The sequence below is a fragment of the Pygoscelis adeliae genome, unplaced genomic scaffold (genome assembly GCF_000699105.1).
Source record: "Pygoscelis adeliae isolate BGI_AS28 unplaced genomic scaffold, ASM69910v1 Scaffold142, whole genome shotgun sequence".
In the NCBI taxonomy this organism is placed as follows: Eukaryota; Metazoa; Chordata; class Aves; order Sphenisciformes; family Spheniscidae; genus Pygoscelis; species Pygoscelis adeliae.
The window spans coordinates 1,129,459-1,155,047 of NW_008824247.1; the positions used below are offsets into that span (position 1 = coordinate 1,129,459).

Consider the following 25,589-nt stretch of genomic DNA (forward strand, 5'->3'; position numbering starts at 1 on the left):
ATCAGCATGCAGGGCATCCCATGAGACCTTCCCACGAACACTTAGTGATAAACTGATCAAAGGGGTTTGGGAACCTGTATTCACAGGAGGCACAGACCAAATTCCTCCTTCACTCCTATAAACGCCTTTCCACACCAAAATTACTATTCACATCCACACTGAATCCAGAGCCTCCAGCCTAAACACCAGGTCGTGGGCTAGATCTCAAGGAAAAGGAAATTCAAGGGAGAAGCAAAGCTGTCAGGTAATAGAAGTCAGTTCCCAGTAACCACAGAACGACACACAGGGGATGCAAAGTTTTCAACATATTTTAAAGATTATATTTCTCCCAGTGGATTATTAGCAATAGCTACCCAAGAGATCTGACTCTGTCCCTTTCTTGTCTGAATTTTGCCACACAGTGCAAAGATTTCTTAAGCTACGTTCAGCAAGTGTATCTCAAATCCCATGGAGGGTACTAGAGATTAAAAGAAAATGGTGTTTTAAAGTATTTTTCTGGTTAAAATCTCAACAGAGCATGGCACAAGGTGCAGAAAACAGAATGCTATATTGAGGATTATACCTTGCAGTGACATGATACAGGCAGATATCGATGCCTGAATCTGTCATATCTTTAAGCACGTGCCTCCTGCTCACCCAGGTGTATTTTGTAGACGTGTTCACATAAATCCCTTCATAACAGAGTAGAAAGATTCCTAACTTCATTGCAACGCCACGAAAATCTTGTTATATATGTAAGTATATCAAGTATATATTGTGTAAAATATGTAAAATCTCATACACAAGTACTAATTCCTCTGGGAATAGCAAAATATGTTGGGGAGAGAGCAGGCGAGAAAGAGAGGACATGAGAAAAGTTAAAGCATACTTATTATCCTGCTGTTGCTGTTGATCTTTTAATGCTCTACAATTACTCAGCAAGAATTCATTCCTTTGAAAAAGTACCCGTGACAACCAAGTGCGTGGATCTCTCTCAGAAGAGGCCAGTTTTCCGTCCTGAAAACAATCCCCATCCTCAACTTTATTCCAATGATTTGTCCTCTTCATTCCTTTCTAAAACAGAAAAACCCTCTCACTAAGGAGTATATGTGCAGGCTGGATTTCCCTAGGTTTTCAGCAGGCTACATTTTCTTATGGACCTTGGGTAAACAGCCTCTGGTCTGCTAGTCAGCCCTTTTTCAGATTTTTCTGGTTTGCTTTGGACAGCAGCATGGTGTAACTGCTATAGTATTGCAAATGGCTGAATTGATGCACCAAACTGGCATGACTGAGCAAGTTTTACCTCCTGGCACCGCTTACAGATGCTGTCCAAACTATTTCTAGCAGATACTGATACCTTCTTTTAGGGGCTAGTTATCATTTCTTGCATGATGTTGGGAGTCAATAGCTGAGGATCACAAAGCACATCAGTGCTGGGGCAAGAAACAGCACCTTCTCCTGACTCCTGCTCTGCTCCCACACCTTGACCCTGTTCAACTGCTCCTTGAAAATGCCTTTCCTACAAAAACAATTTTCTTTAAAGAAACCAAAACTTTCCTCACTTCATAATTCTTAACACATCAATACTGCTCTAAGGAATCAGGATAGCAAAACACTAAACTCACTAACGGAGAAATACAGTCCTGTTTAGCTTCACTGCAGAGCACGGACCTTTAAATGCTGGTTGAAACCTAAAACAAAAGTCCTTTATGTATGCTATGTCTCTCAAAAGACATCACGATTGCCTAATTTTCTCTAGACCACCTTCAAGGAAACAGTATCAAAATTTGTTTGAGAGCTTGAGGACTGCAATTTTATCAGTACTGAGAACAAAATGTTTGCTTTTTTCATCTTAAAAAACTGCATTTGTAAATATCTCATCAAATTCTCCTAAACTGTGAGACAATTAAATATCTGATGATAAAAAAATCCCCCAAAACCTGTTTCCTGTTTTTCTTCAATATGAATATGAGAAGACTTCTTTTATCTGTTTTCACAGCCTTTTCCACTCAAATTTAATTAATGGTCATAAATTCCAAGAAATACTTTCTCCAAAGCATCCTTTAAGAGCCCTCACTTCTTACCCAGTTTATTTATTGCATGGGGATTTATACAAGGTGGAGTCAATAACACTGCAGCTACCTACTCATCTAATCCCCTGCTCAAGCACATTCAGTACAGCATGCCAGAATTTGGTTGTTCAATTCCAGTTTCAGGGAGCTTGCCCTGTCCCAGCGCAGCGAAGGCTGAGCAAAACCTTCCCTGCAATTGCTCCTGTGGCACCAGAAAAAAAAAGCAGGAGGCCCATCTCTCCTGCAATCTTTCCTTTTTGTTGGCATACAGACAAAAAAACTGCATTCATGCAAGGCATTAAAACTTTGAAATGAAGGGGGGAGAGGGGAACCACTTAAACCTCCTCCCAAAAACAATATGGGGGTATAAAACTGAAGGAAAGCTGTTATTAAAAAGGGTAGGCCATGAGTTACAAAATTATAGGTAGAGTAAATGAAAAATGTCAAGTAGTCAAGATTCCTGGCACAGGAAAGGTGTGAACATGTACAGGACTGAGAAATCCTAAAACTAAAAATCCAAGAATCTAAGATTAAATTAAGACTAAAATCAAATCCCACAAGTGTATGGTTTAAAAGGTGAAAATAAATAAACTGTAAACCATAAAGTTTTAATTCCAAATAAATTCTCTTTTCATTCTGGAAAAAAAAAACCAGTATACATTAAGAATAACATGCCAGGCCCTGCCCAGTCAGTAACAGGGCACAACCAACAATAGGACAACAAGAATTATACGAAAGCAGAGATGCAAAAGTCATAATTGATGAATTATTATTGAATGTTTAGAATGGGAAAGTAAATTGCTGTTTTGGTCATGTCAGACCTGGTGTGCTGCATACTAGTGAAAGACAACAAGTCATACTCTGTAACCCAATGAGTTTATAATGTGAGAGAGACACAGTTAATAAAACAAACAAGGGGAATAAAGCAGGTAGATGTGGAAAAATAAATTATGACCACAGCTGCTTTGAAGTGACTGGCTGCTCATAATTGTTGATCTAGCCCTTTTCTCCAGCTGCTAAACTGCATTAATATAGTTAAAAATAGCTTTTCTGCTTTTTTGGTTCTCCTTATTGCTTTCTCTTTTAAGAAAACTATTAATTGCCAAAGGAGTTGTGTATGGCAGAGTAAGTGGGTCACAAGCCATATTCTGAAAGCACTAGTGAAAATGCAAACGTTTTTGAACTCCTGATTTACGCAGCATATATTTTCTAAACTAGTTTCTGTTTCGATAGTTTCTGTGTTTTACTGTTTCCTTTTTTTTTTTCCCTGTGTGTCTCCTAGGAGCTGCTTGAGTCATATCCCACCCGGACTCTGGAGAGCTTCAGCTACTGTGGCTTCATCTCAAAGGTTCTGTGAAGCAGGGCGTGTTCTTAATTAATTCCTCAGACACCCAGCAGACGGAAACTGCCACCTTTATCTACTGTCTACTGCTCCCTTCCACTTCCAGGCGTGAACGGCCCGCCCATCTCCACGCTGGCAGCCTTTCCCAGCAGAAGCATTTTCCCTTCAAATGAGCCCCAGTGAAAATGACAGGACTCGGCTGCACACAGTTCTGGCAAAAATAGCCTTCAAACAAGAGAAAAAGCCCAACAGTTTTCATCGAGATGTCAGCTCCTGAGGCTTGCACCTTCTTGCAGAGAGTGAGCTAAGCGCTTCAGGAATAAAATTAAGTCAAAGTAATAGCAGGTTTGCACAGTTGGTACTCTCACAGAAAGCATATGCCAATCTCACACTAGACCAGGACTAGTAAATCAGCTTTCCAAGTGCAAGTGTTGCACAGAAGAGAGGCAGAGGTGCATCAGATTGTGACTTTATCTTACGCAGTTTTGGGGGTGAGGCTCCGCATTTAACCCATACTGTACCCATGGACACACACCCCCCACACAGATCATTCCTCAATAGAGATCAACTTCATTCATTTTCTAACAGGACAGAGATTCATTTGCTTCGCAAATAGAACAGGAGAAGTACATCAGCAAGCAGATCCTTTTGAAAGGAATGGGTTTATTTCTCCAGCTGCTGAATGACAGGACATTGGGGGGTTTTTTTATTCCTTAAAAAGAGCCAAAATTAACAAGCAGCATTTACGAATACGATACAGCCTGATTTGATCAATGTTTTCTCCCTATATTAAGATGTTTGTTAATCATTTATTCCATAATTTTCCTAAAATGCTTGCTCAATACATTAAAAAGTATGCATCTCTATACATTCAATTACACGCAGAAAATTTCTATTGCTTGATTGGGGAGTCACGATGCCAACAGCTCTCGTAGCTTGCCATCTCTGAAGACAGAATCATGCTCAATACTTAGTATAACTAGGCTTTTCATCTTAAACTGTAATTACTTTCCACTTCACAACTACAGAATGAAGCATCTTCCTATACTTAAGCTTCCCAGCGCACGGCCAGCTTGCAAAAATCGGACATAGAATGTTACCGATTTTCTCAAGGGACAAAATATTTGCTAACTGCCAAGAACAAACCTTAACTATTGATGTGTAGCATAAGGAGATGCAGCGTGAGAAATGACACACATTACTCTGTCCATATTCTGGAAAAATCACTGCAGCTGAATGAAATCTCAGTTTATCACAAACCAAGCAATATGAAAAACTAGAACAGCCTCTAGGAAATTAGGAACATACATATAAAGAAAAGGATAGCAAAGGTTTTATTTGTGGGTCTAACAAGGGGAAGGAATAAACTTCAATGTAAATACTTGCTGTTTAAAGAAGACGTTCAGCATAAACAGGTTTAAATGAGATTTGACCAAGAAAAAATATCTTACTGCCTGCAAGTTATAAACATGACCAAGTATTCAGAAAAAAAAAAAAAATGGCATCGGCACTGCAGCTGAAATTGCAACTCACTTGATATACAGAATAAAGAAGCTGCAATTCCAAAAGGCTTCCATACATTTTATATATTTATACACACACACACACATATTCATACACACACATATATTCATGCTTTCTCAGTATCCTTCCACAGCAAGTCATAACCACATCAGAGCAAGGGAGTAAGAAAAGGCAAGCAAACAGAAAATGCTTGCAAAGAGTCATTAATCACAACATTGCTTATTAAAGAAATGAATGAAATAATTAAAAAAAAAAGATTTCAAACCCACAATTAGTAGCTTAATCAAAACAACAAAAATTCTTACCTGTGCGTTCTTATTCCTGGCTTCTCTCCTTGCTGCTTTTTCTTTCAGCCTTTTCTCCTAAAACAAACAAGATGCACAGTTTTAAAGCAAACTCCTGTTTTGTTTTTTTCTTTTAATATTTTAAGATTAAAGTTGAGCCACCTACATATTTTTAATGCACACATGCTATACTGGTGGTATTCACCCTACATGTTACTGATGAAAAGTGATAAATAAAAAGATCTGATTGAGATATTATTCATTCTTCTTGCTCTTAAAGGAAATAAAACTACAAGAATGATTCAAACTCACATTTTATCTTCACCGAGACTTGTTACTCTTAAAGGAATGATGCAGCTAAGTATTTCGACAAAGTTAGTATTTGTCTTTAAAACAGGGTAGTTAAAATGGCACCAAGTGTTCCAACTTTTCTTATTTCTCAGTGGCTTAATACAAAATCCAATCCATTTAACAAACTAAAACGATAATTTGCCTAACTTCAGAATTGCTAAAGCAACTGGGCAGTGAAAGCTAAAACGTGTTCTCCCTGGCTTTCGTATCTCCATTATTAACAAACACTCTACAATAGCATTTGCTTAATAATTGCATCGATTCAGAAACCGTAACATTAAGTTCCCTCCACCAAAGCGATTCGGCTATGGGAAAATCAGCAAAACGCAATGATAAAATTCATTCAAAGCTGCCTGCCAGATTTCTAAGCATACAAAAGTGGCCAAGATATTTAATACAATTGACATTTATTGCTGGTTTTTTTTCTGTTTGTTCTTATTGGGATTGGTTTATTTTTAAACCAACTGAAGGATTATGTTTAATTTAGACCCCGTCAGGTCCTTGCAATTGAACATCCTTTGTTATCTATTTCATGAAGTACGGACAGAAATTCAGGTGAGGGCACATGTCCCTTAGAAAAGCACACCACTCCCTCTTTTTCTTTTGTCTTAGTGATGCTGATGACATTGGTGTTCAAACTTTTTTATGCTAGCATAAAAATGTTTATGGAATACAATTCTCAAGATTCTTTGAGCAATATAAGGCCATTCCTAGCATCAGCACATTTAGAACCACATCCACATAAAAGGAGGCATGACTTTAACATCAGTTCAGGGGCAACACCACAGCACAGGAAGGCTGAAGACCAGTCACATTTCAGCTCACTTGTGGGAGTAATGAGAAAGCTACAGCTACAGCAGTCCTGGAGCCATATCATCACGATGATGCTACCAAAGCATATTAGTAGGTTCCACACAAAGTTGCTTGGAAAAGCAGTGTGTTTGAGTGCAGACTTGGGAAAAGAAGAACACAGCCGCCAAGATTTAAAAAATTGGTGTCTAAATTCAGTTTCTTTTAAGCCATTTGTCTGATAATGTGCCATTTTCTATTCTCCCAGTTGCCCGAACTACAGAAGTGTTAGCTTACTGTCAACCTCTTCTCTCCAAATCAAAACTAAACAGATAGAGTTCATCCCCTGCCCAAAAGACAGGGACAAAACTGCATGAGGTTTGTGTGTCTCTGCTTTACACAGTTCTCCAATGCTGGGTGCAAAGCTGTCTGGTACAAACACCTCAATACACTCAGAGGGTGTACTGCCAGGGCAGTACATGCCAGGGCATTCAACGCATGCTATGAAACAAAACAAAAACCCCACCACTATAGACAGATACAACACAGCTGTCTTATTATTTCAGGTTTGTTAAAGTAAGAAAAAACAATAAAAAATAATAATTACATTTAAGGCCACAAGGGCATCATACGGGGCAAAAGAATCCACCAGGACCAAGTACTGTCTGGTACGGACACAGGCAGTCTGCTCTCCAACAAACTAGACCTAAGCATCATGACCTCATGGTCATAATATGTCCATCCATGTTATGATTCCTTCTCTTCCAAGTCAAATTTGTATTAATTTCTGATTATTTTTACTTATGCTTTTCTAATGATTTTACTTAAGTTTTTCACTTTCACCCACTCTGGTTTTAAATGGTTTAGTTGTGCATTCTTTGCTCTTTGGGGTCACCATTGGGGCTCTCTCATTTCTGTGCTAAAACTGTGATCCTTATCAAACTTTACCGCGGAAAAAGTGAAAGAGAGAGAGCTAGAAAGTAACACAACAGATATTACAAAGCAGGATAAAGCAGCTTTTTAATTGGATAGGCCAGAAAATTTTCGATAGCAAAATTCTATGGTATATGAAAAGACAGCGTCTTAACTACAGCCACAGGCTTAAGTCAATATAGCAGCAAAGTTCCTGCTCAAGGGATTTACAACAGAGCACTGAAAAGGCAGCTATGAAAGCAAGAGATTGACATAATGCCATAGAAGAGGAGTACGCCAGACAGCATAATACGTAAGTCTCTAAAGAACGGTAAAGACGCAAAAAGATTCTAAAGTTAATAGGTGCAGAGACTGAAATCAGGAGTACAAAAGAAAAACAAGACAAAGCAGCAATCAACAGGAGATGCCATCCAGACCTTTTTTTTAATTATTTTTTGAGGGAGAGAGAGGGGATTTGGTTCCTTGTCAATGAAAAACAAAAGCAGATTTTGCATAGGGTGCATCTACGTTGGCACTGAGTTGGAGTTAGGAGTGCATTTCAGAAGCCAATGTCCTAATCACTCCTGCTTCCGCTGTGTTTCACACTACAGGGCAGTCTTCAGGAGCACAGCTAATACACTCCAACCAATACTGGGCATTCACAGGGTCACAGGATCATTCCGACTGTGAGGAACATCAGGGGGTCTCTGGTCCAACCTCCTGCTCACAGCAGGATCAGCTCTGAGGTCAGGCCAGGCTGCGCAGGGCCTCATCCAGCTGGGTCAAAATCCCAAGGTTGGAGACTGCACAACATCTCTGGGCAACCTGTGCTGCCGCCTTGCCTGTCCTCACACAGAAGAAGTTTCCCTTACATCCATGCTGAACCTCGTTTTAACTTATGGCCGTCGTCTCTTGCCCTCTTGCTCTGCACTGCTGTGAAGAGCCCGGCTCCATCTCTGTCTCCTCCGTGACCTCTTTGTAGGCATTGGGGGCTGCTGTCAGGTCACCCCGAGGCTGTCTCTGCTCCAGGCTGAACAAGCCCAGCTCCCCCAGCCTCTCCTCACAGTACCGCCATCTCAGGGACCTCAGCTGAACTCAGTCTAGTTTGTCAACACCCTCCTGTACTGGTAGTGTGTAGGATGTCATGAATACTGAGTAGAGGAATGACTTCCCTCAAAATGATTCAGTTCAAAGCATCAGGTAAGAGCGTAAGATAAAAGTGTAACCCACCACCACCACCACACAGCATGCAATCTGGTTCTTGGCACCATCCTACTCTGCAATCTTGCTCTTCCTGGGCTATTTCGCTTGCTAATGCAGGAATAGCCATCAGGCTTTAACTTAGGCTTCAATTCCGGAAAACAATCCTATTAAGGCACTGCTTAAATTTATATGCAGCTTCAAGCACACATGTAAGTACATACAGTGTGCTGAACAAATGCTTAAATACTTTTCCCCAGTCAGGACCTTATTTCCTATTACCTAGAGGACAACTGTGTATTCTACTGTGCCAAGGTAATAACACCACATAATAAAGACACCCTTTTATATGACTGCATAAAACCCAGAAATTAACTATCTCGCCTTAGGTTACAAAGAAATGCTAGAGCACAGCCAGAAACACAGATCTCCAAAGACTCAGATGAGTATTTTAACTACAATGTCATTCATTCTCACACTGCTACTGCTAGGAAGAAATATGGGCCCATGCAAAACACACATGGACAACGTATTGTAAGACAGCTGTAAAAAGTAATCAAATAAGGCAAAGTTGAACCAGTCAAACAGTTGGATATTGATTTATTTCATGTGAATAGATTCTGTTCATCTATGGATAAGCCTATAACTATCTGTAACTACTAAGCTGTCCAACATTATTTTTCACACATGGGAAAAAATAACAGAAAAGTCTGGATTTTCTTGGAATACCTAAAGTGTAACACAGTAAGAATGCCAGATTTTATTACTGTTCTATCAAGCTATAAATCATTACTTGTAAAAACAGCACATAATTAAGAGATGAAAAATCCAATTTACTAGGGCAGGAAAACAAAAGATATTTCAAGGTATGAATACTTAATTATATATCTGTTACTGGCTGACACTCTGTTATAGCATAACTTCATAACAGCACCATGAGGCTGTCAGAAAAAGCTCTAAAACATCACAATCTGATTAAATACTTTTATCTAGAATGATGAAGTCAAACATCCATATTTTCTTTTGCATTTATACTGAATATCTCTCCTTTGCACCCATATAGCATCTTCTTCACAGCTGAAAGATCTAGTCATGTCCTTTCCAGGCTATCAACACTGAGGACGAGGAAGTTTAACCAAAAATCAATGCAATAATTTGTTGTAGCTTAACTTCTAAGAAAGTGCTTCCAGCCCTTTTAGGCCAAAACCAAGCAATCTCACCTTAAAGGCAGTAGCCAGAACATTCATTTATCATCTTAGGTCAGCAACACGGTGTATGCAGGTTTTGAACAGTGGCTAAATGCAGATTATCTAGACGTCATTTAAGGAGTAATTTAGATAGAACAAGAACCACAGGTTCGTGAACCTATAAAACAGGAGAGGTGATGGGATCAATGTGCCTGACTAGCACAACACAGGCTATAGGACTGAGTCAATCTACTGCAGTGGTCATATCCTGGTTTAGAAGAACGTTCTATCTAGATTTTAAAACATTTCACTGAAGGACAGTACACCATAGCCTTTCAAAACTAGCTGCTGTTACTAGTTACTGCTGTTACTAGTCTGAGCCTACTTATCTTTGATTTTTAGACCCTGTCTAAACTGTCTAATTGGTCTTTCAACCAGTTTAAAGGAACCCCTGTTATCAACGTTTAGGTCCTTATGTAGATACGTGCTGATCCTGCTTCCTCTTAACTTTTCCGTTTGCAAGGCAAAGAAAATCAACTCCAGATGTCTCTCAGCAGTTAGGTCTACTTTCCTAAATATTTCAGGAACAGACGTATCTGAGATCTCACCATCTCCCCAACCCTACCTGTCACTTCTGTTTGTATATTCAATAATTCTATCAGCCCTTTTGATCCCATCAGAAAAATCCCACTGCAATAGTTCACGTTGACCTGATCAACCACCACATCACACAAATCTTTTTCAAGGTCTATATCACTATGGGAAGAGCTCTCAGTCCTAAAATCCTGTTCTAAATGTCTTCTTCCTAGAAATTTCTATTTCTGCCTATCTTAAAACATAGCTTGCTTTGTTTGAGCCCAACTTAGCAAGAAAGCGTTCTTCCATATCACTAAAAAAATCTTGAAATAATACACTTCCCATGTATTATATGGGAATATAATACACAAATCCCATGGGCCCACTAGAAACATCTACTTAATTAGAAGCCACTGGTTTGGGATGTTCCAGTTACTGAGGTTTTGGTCCATTTAATTTGTGCCATGTTTATTTCTTAATCAAAACACTTAAGTGAAAAGCCTTGCAAAAATTTCAGCGTCTTCCACAGATGTATTTACAAACCAGATTCTGCTCCGATAAAAACACATGTACACACACAGTTCACTACATGCCTACTTTCCACAAAACCACACTGGTTAGCATTATATTCCTTTCATTTAGACAGTCTTGTGCCAGTCATTCTATTACTCTGGTGTAGACTAACAGCAGGATGAGTTACCAGCTTATTTTCCTCAAAAGCATTTGCATGGTAGTTCTCAAATTGCTCCAGAACTCTCCTGCTGTTTCAAGACCCTTTTAAAACCAACATTAATAGTATTAAACAGCTCAGAGACCTTCTTGATCAGCTTTTTAAAATCTCCTGCAAATTATCTTTTTTCCCTCCCCAATTACACATCTAGTTAACAAGGATGGTTAATAACCTCAGTAATCACAGGGATGAAAGTTTTTAGTCATCATCACGTAATAAATCATAAATAAAGCCTAAATCAGTTGGCTTTCAAATAAACAAAGAAGAGTTATGGTTACTGAACCCTTCTACCTTTCCTGCACTAGAACCAACAACAGAACCAGCTCTGACTAACAAGGAGCCAAAGCCATGGATAAACCTGCTTCTAACATATGGAAAGCTACTCGCTGTTCTTAACTCTGAAGTTTGAAGTCTGCCACTGCCTTCTTTTCACACTTGTATTTCCTGTTTCTTTCACTGTTGGGTTTTAAAACAAAAACTCATACCCCTTTTACTTCCCCTCAAGACTCCGACACACTTATTAAAAAGAAATATTCTAACGTTTACATTCCATGTCCTCAAGTTGAGGCAAAAAAAAAAAAGCGTAGTAGCATAGCAGCTCTCTCTAGTTGGTGATGTTAGGAATACGGGAAAAATGCATATATAAACAGTTTAAAAGCCAAGGTTTTATTTATAAAAAAAGAAAATCCGGCAATTTTGAAAGCTGGAAGTTCTTCCCTGCCCCCACCCTCTTCAGGAAATCCCCTCTCTTCCTTTGACTCTCTTCTTTCTACAGCTGATTAAGAATTCATTTTACTTTGTCCAGAGGGTTAACTGCAGTATTTTAGAAATACAGGTTTATTGCCATGTATTAACAGCTTTGTTTCATACAGTAATTTTTTTTCAGCTTTTTAATTTGTAAAAAATTTGTACAATAAAAGCCTCCTTTCTTTCTCTTAAAGAATTTGTATATAGGTAATAACTGCTCAGGTTTACATTAAATAAATTCCTTTCATTGGTGATATACTGCAGTTTTACCAGCCTAAAATTTCACTGACCTCTTCTATTTGCTTACCTAAAGGCAAGGAATAGCTTCACTCAATACAACTAATGCATCTTATAGCACATTTAGCCCTGAGAGCATTAAAAAAGCCTATGGCAAACCTATTTCCTGTAAAAACTTCATGTTTACCTGAGTCATCTGAAGTCTTTTTATTTAAATGTTCAAGAACTCCCACAGGTTTTGATTAAAGATTTTAATGCTGAGTTTTTAATAATTGATCCTTTACATACTGATGCCGTAATTTGGAGCTACCAACCTATTCTGTTTAACAGCTGAGGTAATGGTCTACCACACAACAGTTCTTAGAGGTGGCCGAGGTTTGGAACAAACCACTCTGCTGCCTGGAAAAATCTGGCTGTCATTTGCAGATACATCTTAGTTGACACCAGTACCTGATATAATTTCTCGGTATTTTACTATCTCTTGTTATTTTAGTGGGACGTAGTTAGGGACAGTCAGCTGTGCTGCAGAAAATACACACACAGCTGTTCAAAAATTCATAGCATCTCTTATATACTGGCATCGTCATATTCAAGAGCTGGTTTCCACCCAAATTTTAAAGCACAAGTGTGCTCTGAAAAGTGGCTTAATAAATGGCAGTGTAGTATCCCACATTTGTCTTCTCTCAGATTTCACACCAAGTTTGTGCTGCTTACATGCAAAATGTGTTTCTATTATTATTATTTTTAACTGCTTAGCTTGCAAGCAACTTGGTATCTGAAAATCCAGCTCTAATAAATACGGCACCAACTTCCATGCCCTCTTCCATGGTGGTTTTGCTCTGCACAGGCGGATGGAAATAAAACTGGAATTAGTGAGAACTATTTATTAATTACTTAAAAATAAACAGAAGGGGGGAGGACTGAATACATGTTGAGTAAGAAAATTCTGTTTCAGCAGTCACTTTTTGGCCATTGCTATGATTTATATTGCTATGTAGTTTAATATTGGTCTTGTTATAGAGATTAACAAATCATCTACATGCAAACAATGCTCCACCCACCAAAACAAATCAACATTCCCAACTGAAAGATAAAATTGAATCAACTTGTTAGTATTTCTTTGAATATTATTTTTAAAAAAAAAATCTGGAAATTAAGTACAAAATTGACTACTATTAAATAAACAAATCTTAATACCATCAGGGAAAAAAGCAAAAGCTTTTTGATTTTTTTGTGTTTTGTTTTTTTTTAATCTCTTAACAATTGGTTTTAGAAAGCTATTATATAATCTCTTCAAGCAACAAACTACATAAACATAATGATGTAAACCTCATCTGTAGAGCTGATGTTAGAGCTGATGTTTATAGGCAGGGAAACTGAAACACATAAGTCTAGTACAACCTATTTAAGACAACATAGGAAAAGCGTAGCGTCATAAGCATGTGAAAGACAGCACAGTGACAATCTTAAACATTAAAAAAGCACTGGAAAATGTCTTAGAGGCAGTTAGGAAAAAAAGCATCCTCATTTAAAAGAAGAAAACACAAACTAGCAGAAACTGACCCTTAAAAGGACATTGGTAGAATGAAACCAACACAGGAAACCAGCTGACAAAACTGAAAATTATTCCTTTCTCATTTAACATCTGAACACGCTGAACATGTTTTAAGGATAGAATTTTTTTTTTTTTAAGTTGGTAAGTAGGCCATCTGGTTTAAACATAGGTATGTTTAATGTATATATATTGTCGCAAAAGCGATTTGGGATGTTCATCAACCAAGGAGGAAAGGGACACAAGTTAGGACACGTATACTTACAGTTTGTTTCTGACAAACAGCCTTCCAATAAGAAAGAGATGTTAAATCATAGTAATTAGAATACAGAGGCAGTCCAGTAACCATCTTTTTTGTGTGCAAATGGCATCTGAGCCAGATTCTGAACCGACAGAAATCAAAGGGATTCTTTCAAATGAATTCACAGACCCTTCCATCCCACCCTGTATATACATACACAAACACACAGAGAGAGGTAAAGGTAACCCTAATTCAACTTAAAGTACACTTTGAACAGAATTACATCAGGAATTAAGTTAGTTAATGGTGTTTAAAAGTAACATTTAAAGCTGTAAACTTAATGACAAGGTCAGTGGGAGTTGCACTGCAAAACACGCTAGTATTTTCTAGAGAAAAGTAGAGGAAAAAGGCTGATGAAGATGCACTTCATCTGATGCTGTGGCTGCTTTTGATTTTGAAGGGATGATATCATTTAAGAGTGGGAATTCATAATCTAGACAGGTCACAGATTCTTGAGCTGTCTTAATGCAGCCACTCTTAAGGAAATGCCCAGCTCTCATACACCAGATCTGAGAGAAGGCAGAAAACCCCCGCAGCTATCTGCGCCTGCTCATGCAGATGCAGGCCCCCAGCAGTGCCCAAGTCCTCAGCAAGCGAAGGGTGCCGCTCCCATCAGAAGCTGGTAGGTTGCCTCAAAGACCCATGAAAGGTAGAGGTCAGCATTTTGGGCAGTTGTGCCATTACATCCTCCGGCAGGACAAGCAGCCTGGCACTGGAAGTTCTTCCCCTTACAGCACTAAGGCTGCAAGTTAACCTGAGGTGAAGTTAAATTAAGCCTGCACTACTTCAGCCTCCACCCTCCAACCTCCCAGCTATGTTTTCCTGGCATTCACCTGATTAGGGTGTACACAAACAACCTATTCGCAGTTATTTCATTTTCTTATTTTTCATATCAACAAGATGAGGCCAAGAACTCTGATTTTGCTGGAAAACTCTTAGAAAACATTCAAGGGCACTTCAAGCTTTAAGTGTAGCCCATCCAGCTGTTGAAGTGAAAGAAAAGCGAAAAATGAGCAAGCTCTTGCCTCCACCAGCAGCACAGCGAGGCCAGATGGATGCTGCTGCTGAGACTGAAAAGGGATGTCTGTCAACTCACTTGTCAGTGTCCATTCCCCTTATCTTAATAGCTCTGCACTTGGAACATAGCAGCAGCATTGCCTGCACACAATAGCTATGAAAGGGCTCAGATAGGCTTTCTAGCAAAGTAATACTCTCTTATTTATTTTACACCTGTCCATCTCTACTTTTCTTCTTTGCCGTTCAGCTAAATGGTCCTCTCAGCAGCAACCTTCTTCCCTTTATATTTTGCTCCTGTGATGGCACACTGTTTATGTGAGAGAATTTTATCGTCATCACCCAGCACCACATTAAACCAACTGTACAATAACACTGAAATGTGACAAATTTCACCTCAAAGTGAAGGACTATTCAAGTGCTTTACTTACTATAGAGCATAATACTGCACTGAGATTTTTTTTTCCCTTCAGATTATTTCCTTGGAAATATGATGCAATCTCTGTTCAGAATTAATGTATTGACTGATTTCAAACTACAAATACTATTTTTCATGGGTGCATTTATATTCCAGCATACTGAATGGTTTGCACTGTATAGCATCTATTTTTATTTTTATTAATTGCATATAATTTTTTTTAATCATGAGTAAAGATTTGGTAAAATAAAGAAAATCCCTGGGGGGTCTTTTCTGTTTCTTGAACTGTTATACACAGTATTCAATGATCTATGACAATATGCTACAAGTACTTTTAGTATTATTTTATAAAACTATAAGCCAAACACGTTCAAATCATAAATACTCTGTCATCAACAGAAATCATCTGCAAAAGCAGGACTGGGAGCGAGACAGAGCCTAGAGCTCCAGTTGGAGGGGGGCTGCAAAAGGGCTGCCAAAAGAAGGGGCAAGGTGCAGGGCGTTCTCTCCCGAGAGCTTTCCCATCTGGGCCACGGCTCAGCCAACGCATGGGGTTGCTCAGCCAAGGCATGGGACGAGTCTTGTGGCAGGGGCCGGGGGCAGGAGAGAGACAAAGGCTACAGCATTACAGTAGGAAGTAAACCCCAAGGAATGCAGTGTGGCACGAGATACACAAAGGAAAAATAATCCACTATAAATATCATCTGACAACTGATTTGGTCACACCGTTGTTCTCCCACTAGTTAAAATTACCAGCATTACTGCTTTTAAAAATAAACTCAGTTCGATCATAACCTTTGGCCAACTGCAGGTTGTAAAGGAAATTAATTCTTCCTTCATAAGTGAACCTACATCTCTTTTTCAAGTTCCTACATCAGGTCCATCTTTCATTGGATCAATTCAATTCATACAGATTTTAAGTCATCATGAGGTGACCATAGTTCTCCAAGTACTCTCTCCAAGCGTGCTAGATATCCTGTATAGCTGTGTAGTACCTTTTCTTCCTCTAAATGGCCCCAGAAATCTTCATGCTTTTTAGGCATCAGCTCTAAACTCAGTACGGAGGCTGTTATATCATCCCTAGTATTATAACTCAATTTTTCTTCCTCAGAGGAAGCATCCTTTCCAGATTCTAAAGAACTGTTATGTGAACTAATGTAGAATTAATAAAGTTACAGTCTCTCTCCCCTACTCTGCCCCCTATATACTGATGTAAAAATTATTAGGAAATACTCCTTTTGAACTCCATGTTTAAATCTACCTGGATGGTCTCTCTAGGGGTACCCTGAATGTAATAATGTGGTTTGTAAGGATATCCTGTTAACAGTGAGATGAAGAGAAGAAGGAGAAAAAGTAATAAACTGAATACCAAATACACTAACCCTAACAAGCAGTAAGGCAGACTAACAGAAACCTGAACTCTTAAGTCACTGATAGATGAACACTAAAGGAACCACACATGCACAACCTTGAGAACGTTCACACAGAACTTTGTAACTGATAAGAACAAGAGAAACAAGGTTATCTGTGTTTATCAGTCTCATGGGAAAGAGCAAACTTATTACAGAATATTTGAAAGGCACTGAGACTGTGTGGAAAAACCAGCACCTGGAAGGACCCAAGGTCAAGGCCAGTGACTGTGTAAGGGCCCTATGGCATGGGTATGGATATTGGACACACTTAGGGCCCACACTATTATTTAAGGGATCAGTGAATGTGAGTGTACTTGTGAATCAAGGGAGTGAGGGTGTTGGTAGTTCTGCTAGAAACGTTAACCTTGATCAGCCAGCAAGAAGGAATAAGCTTGTGCTGCCTGTGCTGTTCATATGTTTATGTGAGTGCTGCCTGCGTTTATCTTTTCTGCGTCTCATCTCTGTGGCCACCCATGTGTGTATTGCGTGTGCGCATCTGGCCAAGACGTGCAGCCTTACTAGGGCTGGGTCTGTAACCTGGAACAGCAGCAGCCTCCATCCAACAGACCTGCAGAAGAAACCTCCTGGATTGAAATCCAAGGGATTTGGCTTCCCTTACCAGTCTGCAATCTTCCATTTTCAAGAATGAATTTTGATCACAAAGTTATTGAATAAATTTACTGGGGTGAGTATACTCTTCCTGAAACTGAAAGTTTTTTATTTTATAAAAGTCTTTCTAGAAAGTCTGGTATGAAGAATTTTCTCTTTTAGCCTTGGAAAGAGTTAATTAAGTAGTAATATTTGGGAGAGCAAATATACAAAGGGTGAAATATCACAGTGTATCCTCCTCATTAAAACTATCCACTCTCCCATTAATAAATGTGTTTAGGGAACAGGAGACACACCAGAGGTACTCTGTTTCAATGCAGTTTCTAAAATATTTTCTACTGAATTAAGAACAGTATGAGCAAAACTAAGAGACAACATAACTTTGGACTTCAGGTGGTACAAATCAGCACCATTTCATTAGCACAAGGGCCACAAAATATCTCCAGTTTCCTCCCAGCAACAGCAGTATCTTCTGAAAGATCCCCCTGTGACCTGAAGTCTAACTGCTCTCATACCTCTACAACCATAGTTGTTTAACTTCTTCCAGGGAGATACTCCCTGCACCTTGCAGTATGAGGCCCCTGAAGACAACCTCAGTTTGTTTGCTACTAATACCACCCAAATTAAATAAAATTTTAAAAAGTTACTTCTAGCCATCTTCTCACGTTGATCATCCCACGCTCACCACATATCTTACTTGCTGGAAAGTGAGTTAAGAAATAAGGCTCCTATTCATTTTTCCTTCAGCACCAACGGGCATTTTTCTGAGCTTGGGTTAGTATACAGAAAGGGAGGTTATTAAGAAGCGAGATGAATCCCTCTCTGCTACAATTTTCATCCTAACAGCAGCGCGTTTTCAGTTGAAAACCTGAAAAATGGAGTGTGAAAACAAGTTCTGAATACGCTATTCACTTTTCCCTTTATTGTTGTTTATAACATTTTACACATTTCAAAAGAGCTCAAACCTGTACCTCTCACTGAGCTGTCATTAAATACCCATTAATGCAGAATTCTTTTCACATCATCTTGATCAGTGTTACTGCCCTTTCCCTTGCACTCAACTGCTAAAATTTACTTTGCTTCCAAAACTTCAGTAAGCATTAATTACATCACAATTATACCTTTTTTAATTTATTTTTATCTGATTTTCAATTTTTCCCCATTTGCAGAGGAAGGAGAGGATAACAAAATGTGAGACTCATGAAGGAAACCTAATTATAGTGTAGATACTTTGCAAGCTTCCACAAGCCTTAAGGCACTGCAACACACATCTCATCTAATCCAAGCATCTCATGAATGCAGCAAAACATATTTCTGATCATCCTGAAAACTGTGCTCATTTAAATGACATTCACAAATGGATTTAAAAATCAATGGCCTGTGGTTACTTTCTGAATAGTTCTGCTCTTCATCAGAAATGGTTTTGCAAGGACAGTTCATATTAAGCTGACAGGCCATATTAACCTAAAAAAAGCTATTTTGCACAAGTTTTGATTTTAAGAAGTCCTTTTTTTTTCTTCCCCAAAGATCTTTTATTTTCAAGATTATACTGAAGAAACCCTAAGAGGGGGATTCTCAATGGAAGATGACCAATAAAATTACAAGCTTTGTAAAAACACTGTATACTTATATTTTTCTACCCATGTGCAAGATATAAAAAAACTGGATGAAACAACATATGCTTTCATAGCTTTCCGTAAATTATTTTGTTTTTCTAAGTCACCATTTTAAACCCAATGTTTATACAAAACCAAAACACGTTTGTCTCTAGTGGTCTTCTAATTTATCTATATAATAACTTCAATAGAGTTAGCATGTTTCAAAAATTGATTTAAAGAAAAAAATAAAACCTGCCAAAATTACAAACCAGGAAACTACACCAAGCATTAGCTGCAGCAGGAAGAAAAGGAATTAAGAGGAGAAAATACGAATCAAGATACAGACATTTGAAACTTGCTGAAAGTGAAGGAACAGAAGAAAGTTAAATTGATGAAAAAGTTAAGCAAAGATCTTGAACAAATCTGAAGCAAAAGCAGAGAGGAAAAATTTAACCACAGCTTTTTCAAAAAGCTAGGAAGGAGAAAGAGACAGTTGTAACCAAATTCAGTAACCAAAGTGGAAAATCAAGAAACAGACAGTTGTCATATCTGGCTGTTAGAAAAGATGTCAAATGGACAAAGAAAAGATCTACAGCAGTCTGCTTGCGGGAAGGAAATTAAAAGAAAGATGGGAATGAAATAATTAGCATTTTTGTCATACTACCATTCATTTTTTTTATTTCATTTCATAAAGGATAATAATTAGGTGTAATGTGAAAAACACTTATGCAGTAAGGTAGGTTACAAGAATCTTGACACTTTCCATAATTACAAAAAAATTCCATGATGTTGATGATGTGGCCAGTCCTGTTCATTTTGTCTGCCTCGCTTTTGAAAAGAGGCATTCTCTTTTCATAGTATCTCCACAGTTGAATTTTTTTTTTTTTTAAACACAAGTAAATATCTGATCAATGTCATTTGTTCTCCTCTTGGCGTTAAAACGATGAAGCTGTGTTAACAGACCTACTGATGAAGTATTTAGTCACTGAAGTCTGATGTCAAATATACAACAGCATCACTCAAAGTATATGGATTTGCTAATGAATATCAGATTGATTGGAAAGTCATAAATCAGTCTCTCCGTCCTTGTTTATTAAGCTGCATCCTTGAAATTTGATAGCATTGTTTTCTGTAAAATTGACTATGATTTCACCTATAGCACAGAAAACATTTCTTTGCAGCTACTTTCAAATGCAGCACCTCACTGAAGAAGAGGTGAGATTTTTTTGTAGACGTCAAATGACTGTAACAGGACTATAGGAGTAGACTTTCAAATTAAATGTCTGAAGTATGCTTTGACTTTAGCTGGAATACTTCTGTGCCCAAACGTAACTTGAAGCTTTCACAAATCCCCTCCAAATTATTTTGTTCAAATACAAACCTTAACAGACACTAGAACATCTAGCACTAATCACGAGCAATCAGTGGATAAAGTCAAACTGGATAAAGTCAGCATTTGCGGAGCAGGGCAATAAAACAACACTTTTTAATGCTTTGGCAATTAGAAGCTTTGAGTATAAAGCAGGCCTTTAATAACACGTAGTCCTGGGATCTCGCATTTATCCATGATCTGGAGAAATCCAAACCCTTCTCACAATGATTAACAGAACTCAAAGACATCCAGCTGTGTTCCATATGACTGGTACATGACAACATCAGAAAACTCTGCTTTGGTCCATGACAAATAATACAGAAACAGTTTGCAAACTTATGGTCTGCAATCTAAAGGTTTTTAAATGCCAGAGAGAAGCCAGACTGCAGATACTAAAGTTTTCAAATTACAGCCAGAATTATATGACACTATTTGAATAATTCATGAAATAAATTCTGATAGCCCTAATAACACCGATGCAAAAAGTCAGCACTTTTGCCTACCTGAAATGTAATATTGAATGTCGAGCAAGCAGTAGTGTAAAGGCATTTCAGAGCCACTCTTTGCCTTCCCCTTCCCCCTAAACATCTTCAGCATTTGTTGGAGCACGTATGCCAGACAACACTTTCTTTTTGTGAAACAAACCCTTCCACTGAACGCTGCTTAAAAAAAAAAAAAATGATGCTCCCACTAAACTCTTACCGGATTTTAAAGTTGTAAATAAAGCTCCACTGTTACCAACAACTGGTATTGCATAAGGCTTTGTGTTATCCAGCTACTTACGTTAGAACAGTCTTCCTGTGTGCAATGTAGTCCCAAAAAAACTGATGAATTTAAATGAACTTGTACTACACTTATTTCACAATATATTTAAGTATTTTTCCTCACTGAGCAGTCCATATCACAGTACCTATTTCTGTACTTCAGTTATTGAGGTAGAAATCAACTTACCCTATGTTTTTCCTTTACTTTCTTCCTGTATTCTTCTTTGTCAAATCTGTCTTCTTCCCGCAGTATCTCTTTCGCTTTATCCAAGTTGATACCACTGGCATCATCTTCCTCATCTGCTTTCGCCAAACTGGATTTTTGCACAGGTGGCCACTGCTGCACTAACTAAATTACACATGTCAACAATAATGGTTAGAATCATTTTTTCCACATCAAAGTTTTGATGCCCTAAATATTCCAATACACTATTTTTCTAGACTAAATAAAAGGCCATTTGCAAAGGAAACAAACAAACGAAACTTCTGCATAATATAAACTGAGATACCTTATTTAACATCACATTCAGTCAAAAATGAGTATTTGAAAATAATGTCTCCATTAAACAGTGATATGGTGTAATAGATTCACTTGAACTTCTTCCCCTATTTTTCTCTCTTTGCCTAACGGAACAAATAATTTATAATCCTGGTAGTCATTTTGGGAGAAAAGTGATATTTACTTTCAAGAAATGACTCTCCAAAATATATGCAACAGAACAAAACACCAGTAAATCTAAACAGTATGTTTTCATGTAAACAATCAATATTCCAACATATTAACTGAGAGAAAAATGAGATAAGCCTTCATCACACAGTACACAAAAAACCTTGACTGCAGGTCCATGTTTTGGGGGAAGCAAGGAGGACAGACGTGGACGGTTTTATTGGTTATTGTATGAAAACTGGATTGGAAATGTTTGATGATGCGAGTTTAACTTGTGGATGACATGCTGAACACATCCAGCTTCCCTTAAATACCTGAAGCTCTACACTGAAGACAGAGACTAACTACATATTCACCAAAAAATATCCCCACCTATCTTATGACCTTGTGGTATGAGCAGACATCATCTGTGGGCAGTCTTTGCAAAAATCATTCTTGCTTACGGATTGGTAGAGTAGTAACTCTTAAAAAGAAACTATATAGCAGAAAATATAGAATGTCTTTCAGATACACATGCAAAACCAAACATGTTTAGGACTCCCTAATGCACACAGGGTGTTATTCACCTGGATACTGATAAAACCACCCTACTGTTTCCACTTCCTTTCCTAAAATGGAGTTTGCGTAGTTGTATATTCTAGGAAGATACAATTCTTAAAGGAGTTTTATTTTATCAAAGAGAAGCATGTGGAGTAGAACTTTAAAGCACAGTTTTACACAGCTCAGAAAAAAAGCAGGAACAACATCCATAGATGCAAACTTTATGTTTCCTTAAATAAGTCACCCCTTCTCTATTGTGCTACTTTTCTAATTATGATCTTTGTGCTATTTTTTTTCTCCATCCTCACTCCCTTTTGCTTCATTGCATGGATACATAAAACATTTGTGTATGTATTTTAAGATGAGACGACAGCTTTTGAATATCTAAAAATATCTGAAGATATAATTTCCAGTCAATGGGTCAACCTCTAAAACCTTTTATATTTTGTCTAATGTCAGTAATTATATGGCTATATTCTCTTTACCTGCGATATAAAATGCTTTATTTTATTTGGTCACAAAAGCAAATTGTATACTTGTAAAGGTGACCTCTCTTGGTTTACGCCTTACTGAAATTAATCTAGAGTAAAAAAAAAAGCTACTTTTTTCTTAATGCTGGAAATGGAAAAACAACATACACAGCACCTGAAGCTGTGAAATCAAATGTTAGAAAAGTCTGTGGAGCGTGGAGACTTGCTAGTGAGGTTATCACCACAATGAAACCCTAGAGTGACTATCATCCACAAGAGTTCCTTTTCATATAAAATCAATACATTTTTCCAGAGGCTATTAAAAGATCCAATTAAATTACTGGCAAATTTCAATGCACTGCTATATCAGAACCAGTAGGTGAAAATTTGGTTCTTACTTAGCTTTCCTAACAACACTTTCAATAGTGAATGCTGGAAAAGAAAAACAGGGACTTCCTCTAACTCCACTACATTAACTCAAGACTAGGGGGAGCTTTGGCAAATACCTACAGGAAAATTATTTTACATTTCTGTAAGGAGAAAATAGGCTTTTTATTCCACCTGAAATTGAAGATAATAGGCAGAAAAGAGGTACGGTTCTGTACATCCACTAACAGCTCTCATACAAGTGTCTTATACATACAAAGGTGAAAAGAGGTTGGTGCCCAGCATTCCTCTTTTTCGCAGTGGAACTGAATTCTAAATGGAAGCTGAACAGTTTTGCAAAACTTAAACCAATTATGAAAACCACACACTTCTGAAAAACATGTCTTTTTATACAGATATAAATTGTAAGTATTTTTGTCTTTCTAGAAACTATAAATTCAGTTCCCGCCAAAATACAGTTATTTTGAATTGATCTTACCTCTCCATCTTCAGTAAAGACTATTTTTGTGTTAACTTTAAATTTCTTCTTCAAGATTTTTTTTGCTTCCTGGGTTTTAGTTGTTTTTTTCTTCATCTTTGATTTTGATGCATTCTGTATAAAAGAAAATGAGATTTCTTATGTTTTTTTTTCTAGTCACAGAGTATATGCTTCAAACTTCCTTAAAAGCAATTAGATGTATTAAATTGTAATTCCTAAAACACATGAGTAAGTGTCATTTCCAGTAAAAATTAGCTAGCAGGCCTTTTCATAAAAGTGTTTTAAGCAGGCCGTATCATGAGGAACTCATTTACTCTGTTAACAATTCAGCATAACTTAAATCCTATCAGCAGCAGGATACCTGACTCATTCAAATCTCACCCACCTTTTTGGGACAAGGACACTAGATTCACCAGCTTACACTATTAGCAAGCCTCATCAGACAAGAAATCCAGTATAACTGACTGAAGCCATTAGCTACAACTGATCAGATACCACTTTCATCTCACTTGTCATCACGTTTTCCCCAGGCACCGCAGCACACCAGTTTGGGTTATTTCTGTGCCAATGAAGGGCACAAGTAGCCATGCAAGAACCTTCCTCTTCCGTAACTCTTGTCCCTTGCAGTCCCATCACGGTGCAGAACATCAGTGCTAGGACATGTTTACCAAACTTAGCATTAAATAACATTTAGAATCACAGAAGTTATCAGCATCATAGGAAAAACGTTGTAGTGAAACAAAGTGGTGAAGACACCAGGGGAATTAATAAATGAGTCAGCAGAGATTGTGAAATGCAGATACTAACACTGTTTCCAACAGTTTGAGGTTGTTCTTTCCTGGCTACCACTGAGAAAGCAACACTCACCAGAAAAAGCAAATATTATCTGCAAAAAAGTATCCCTGTATGAAACACACTGATACTGAAGTTACGGTTATTTTTTGTGTGCACAATCTTGCTGTTAGAAGAGGTGGTCACTTCTATTTCTGATAGAGACTGAGGATTTATCCAGAGTATTTTCATGTTTTGGAGGTAGTTTGCAACTCTGGGAGAACCATTTTAATTACTTCTGCAAAATGCAGTGGAAAATAAATTGTCACATCCACAGATGGCTAGCATAGGTTTCACAGAGACACCCATCTGGTGGTAAAATCATGGAACCAAAGAACGCAGAGATTCCCGACCTCCAGCTCTTCTTCCGAGAGCTCTCCTTTCAAGAACAAAGGCCGTATGTGTTCAGGCATCTAACAGGACACAATACACACCAGAGCGCATTTTAAGCAATAACTGCCATTGCAGGAAGTATTTCATAGCAAAAGATATTCCGCAGCACTACATGGAGACTCCACAGAAGATGACCCACAACTCATTCATCATCCTATAAAGACTGCAAAGCTCCGTTACTCAGGAAAAAGTGCATGAAAACCAGTCACTAAACTGGCTAAACTTCTGATAAATAATAGAAAGTGGTCAAAGCAACCAGAGAGAAAAAGGAAAACCTGAACTTCTTTCTCTCACTTTTCTTTTTTATTTTGGTCATTTTAATCAGTTTCATGTTCTATACGAAATCCACTATAAAAGGAAGGAAAAAAATTAACTCAGAAAGTCACTGTCATTGTGGTCAGCACACTGATGCACTGAAATATGAACTATAAAAGAGAAAAATTACAGTCTTCCTAACAGGAAAAACGGTTTATGACAGTTACTGTGCTGTGTTATCAAGTAATGACCATATGCTATTATAGAAAATAGTAACTGTAGCAGCACTTATGTCCTCAGTATTGTCATATGATTTTTGTTGCACTGTGCAGTTACTACTAACAAGTCTTAGGCACATCTTTAACAGCTCAGAAAGCTGTGTTATTCCCTCACTCCTGTTGCTTATCCCACAAACACAAATTGTTTGAGAGTTTGCATAAGCATAAAACCCTTACCGCAAAACATGGTACTTAGTAGAACAACAGGAATTGTCCAGAGGAAGAATTTAAAGAGAGATGTACTTCAAGGTGGTAGGATGACACTTCTCATTACCACAACATTTTGTTTCACCATTTGCTTTTGGTTTTGTTTCTCCCCC

The 25,589-nt window shown here is 37.9% G+C and overlaps 1 protein-coding gene across 1 annotated transcript in view; it reads right to left on the bottom strand.

The window, feature by feature from the left end:
• Positions 1 to 23,621, bottom strand: part of LOC103926401 (probable ATP-dependent RNA helicase DDX10) — a 75,792-nt gene extending 52,171 nt beyond the window's left edge. Inside the window, exons 1-3 of the mRNA XM_009335264.1 lie at positions 23,513 to 23,621; positions 21,158 to 21,319; positions 5,223 to 5,279 (exon numbers count right to left, since the gene is read on the bottom strand). Of these exons, the coding sequence (XP_009333539.1) occupies positions 5,223 to 5,279; positions 21,158 to 21,319; positions 23,513 to 23,608 (315 nt within the window). The 5' untranslated portion in view covers positions 23,609 to 23,621. The remainder of the gene's footprint in view (positions 1 to 5,222; positions 5,280 to 21,157; positions 21,320 to 23,512) is intronic.
• Between the last annotated feature and the right edge of the window lie 1,968 nt (positions 23,622 to 25,589).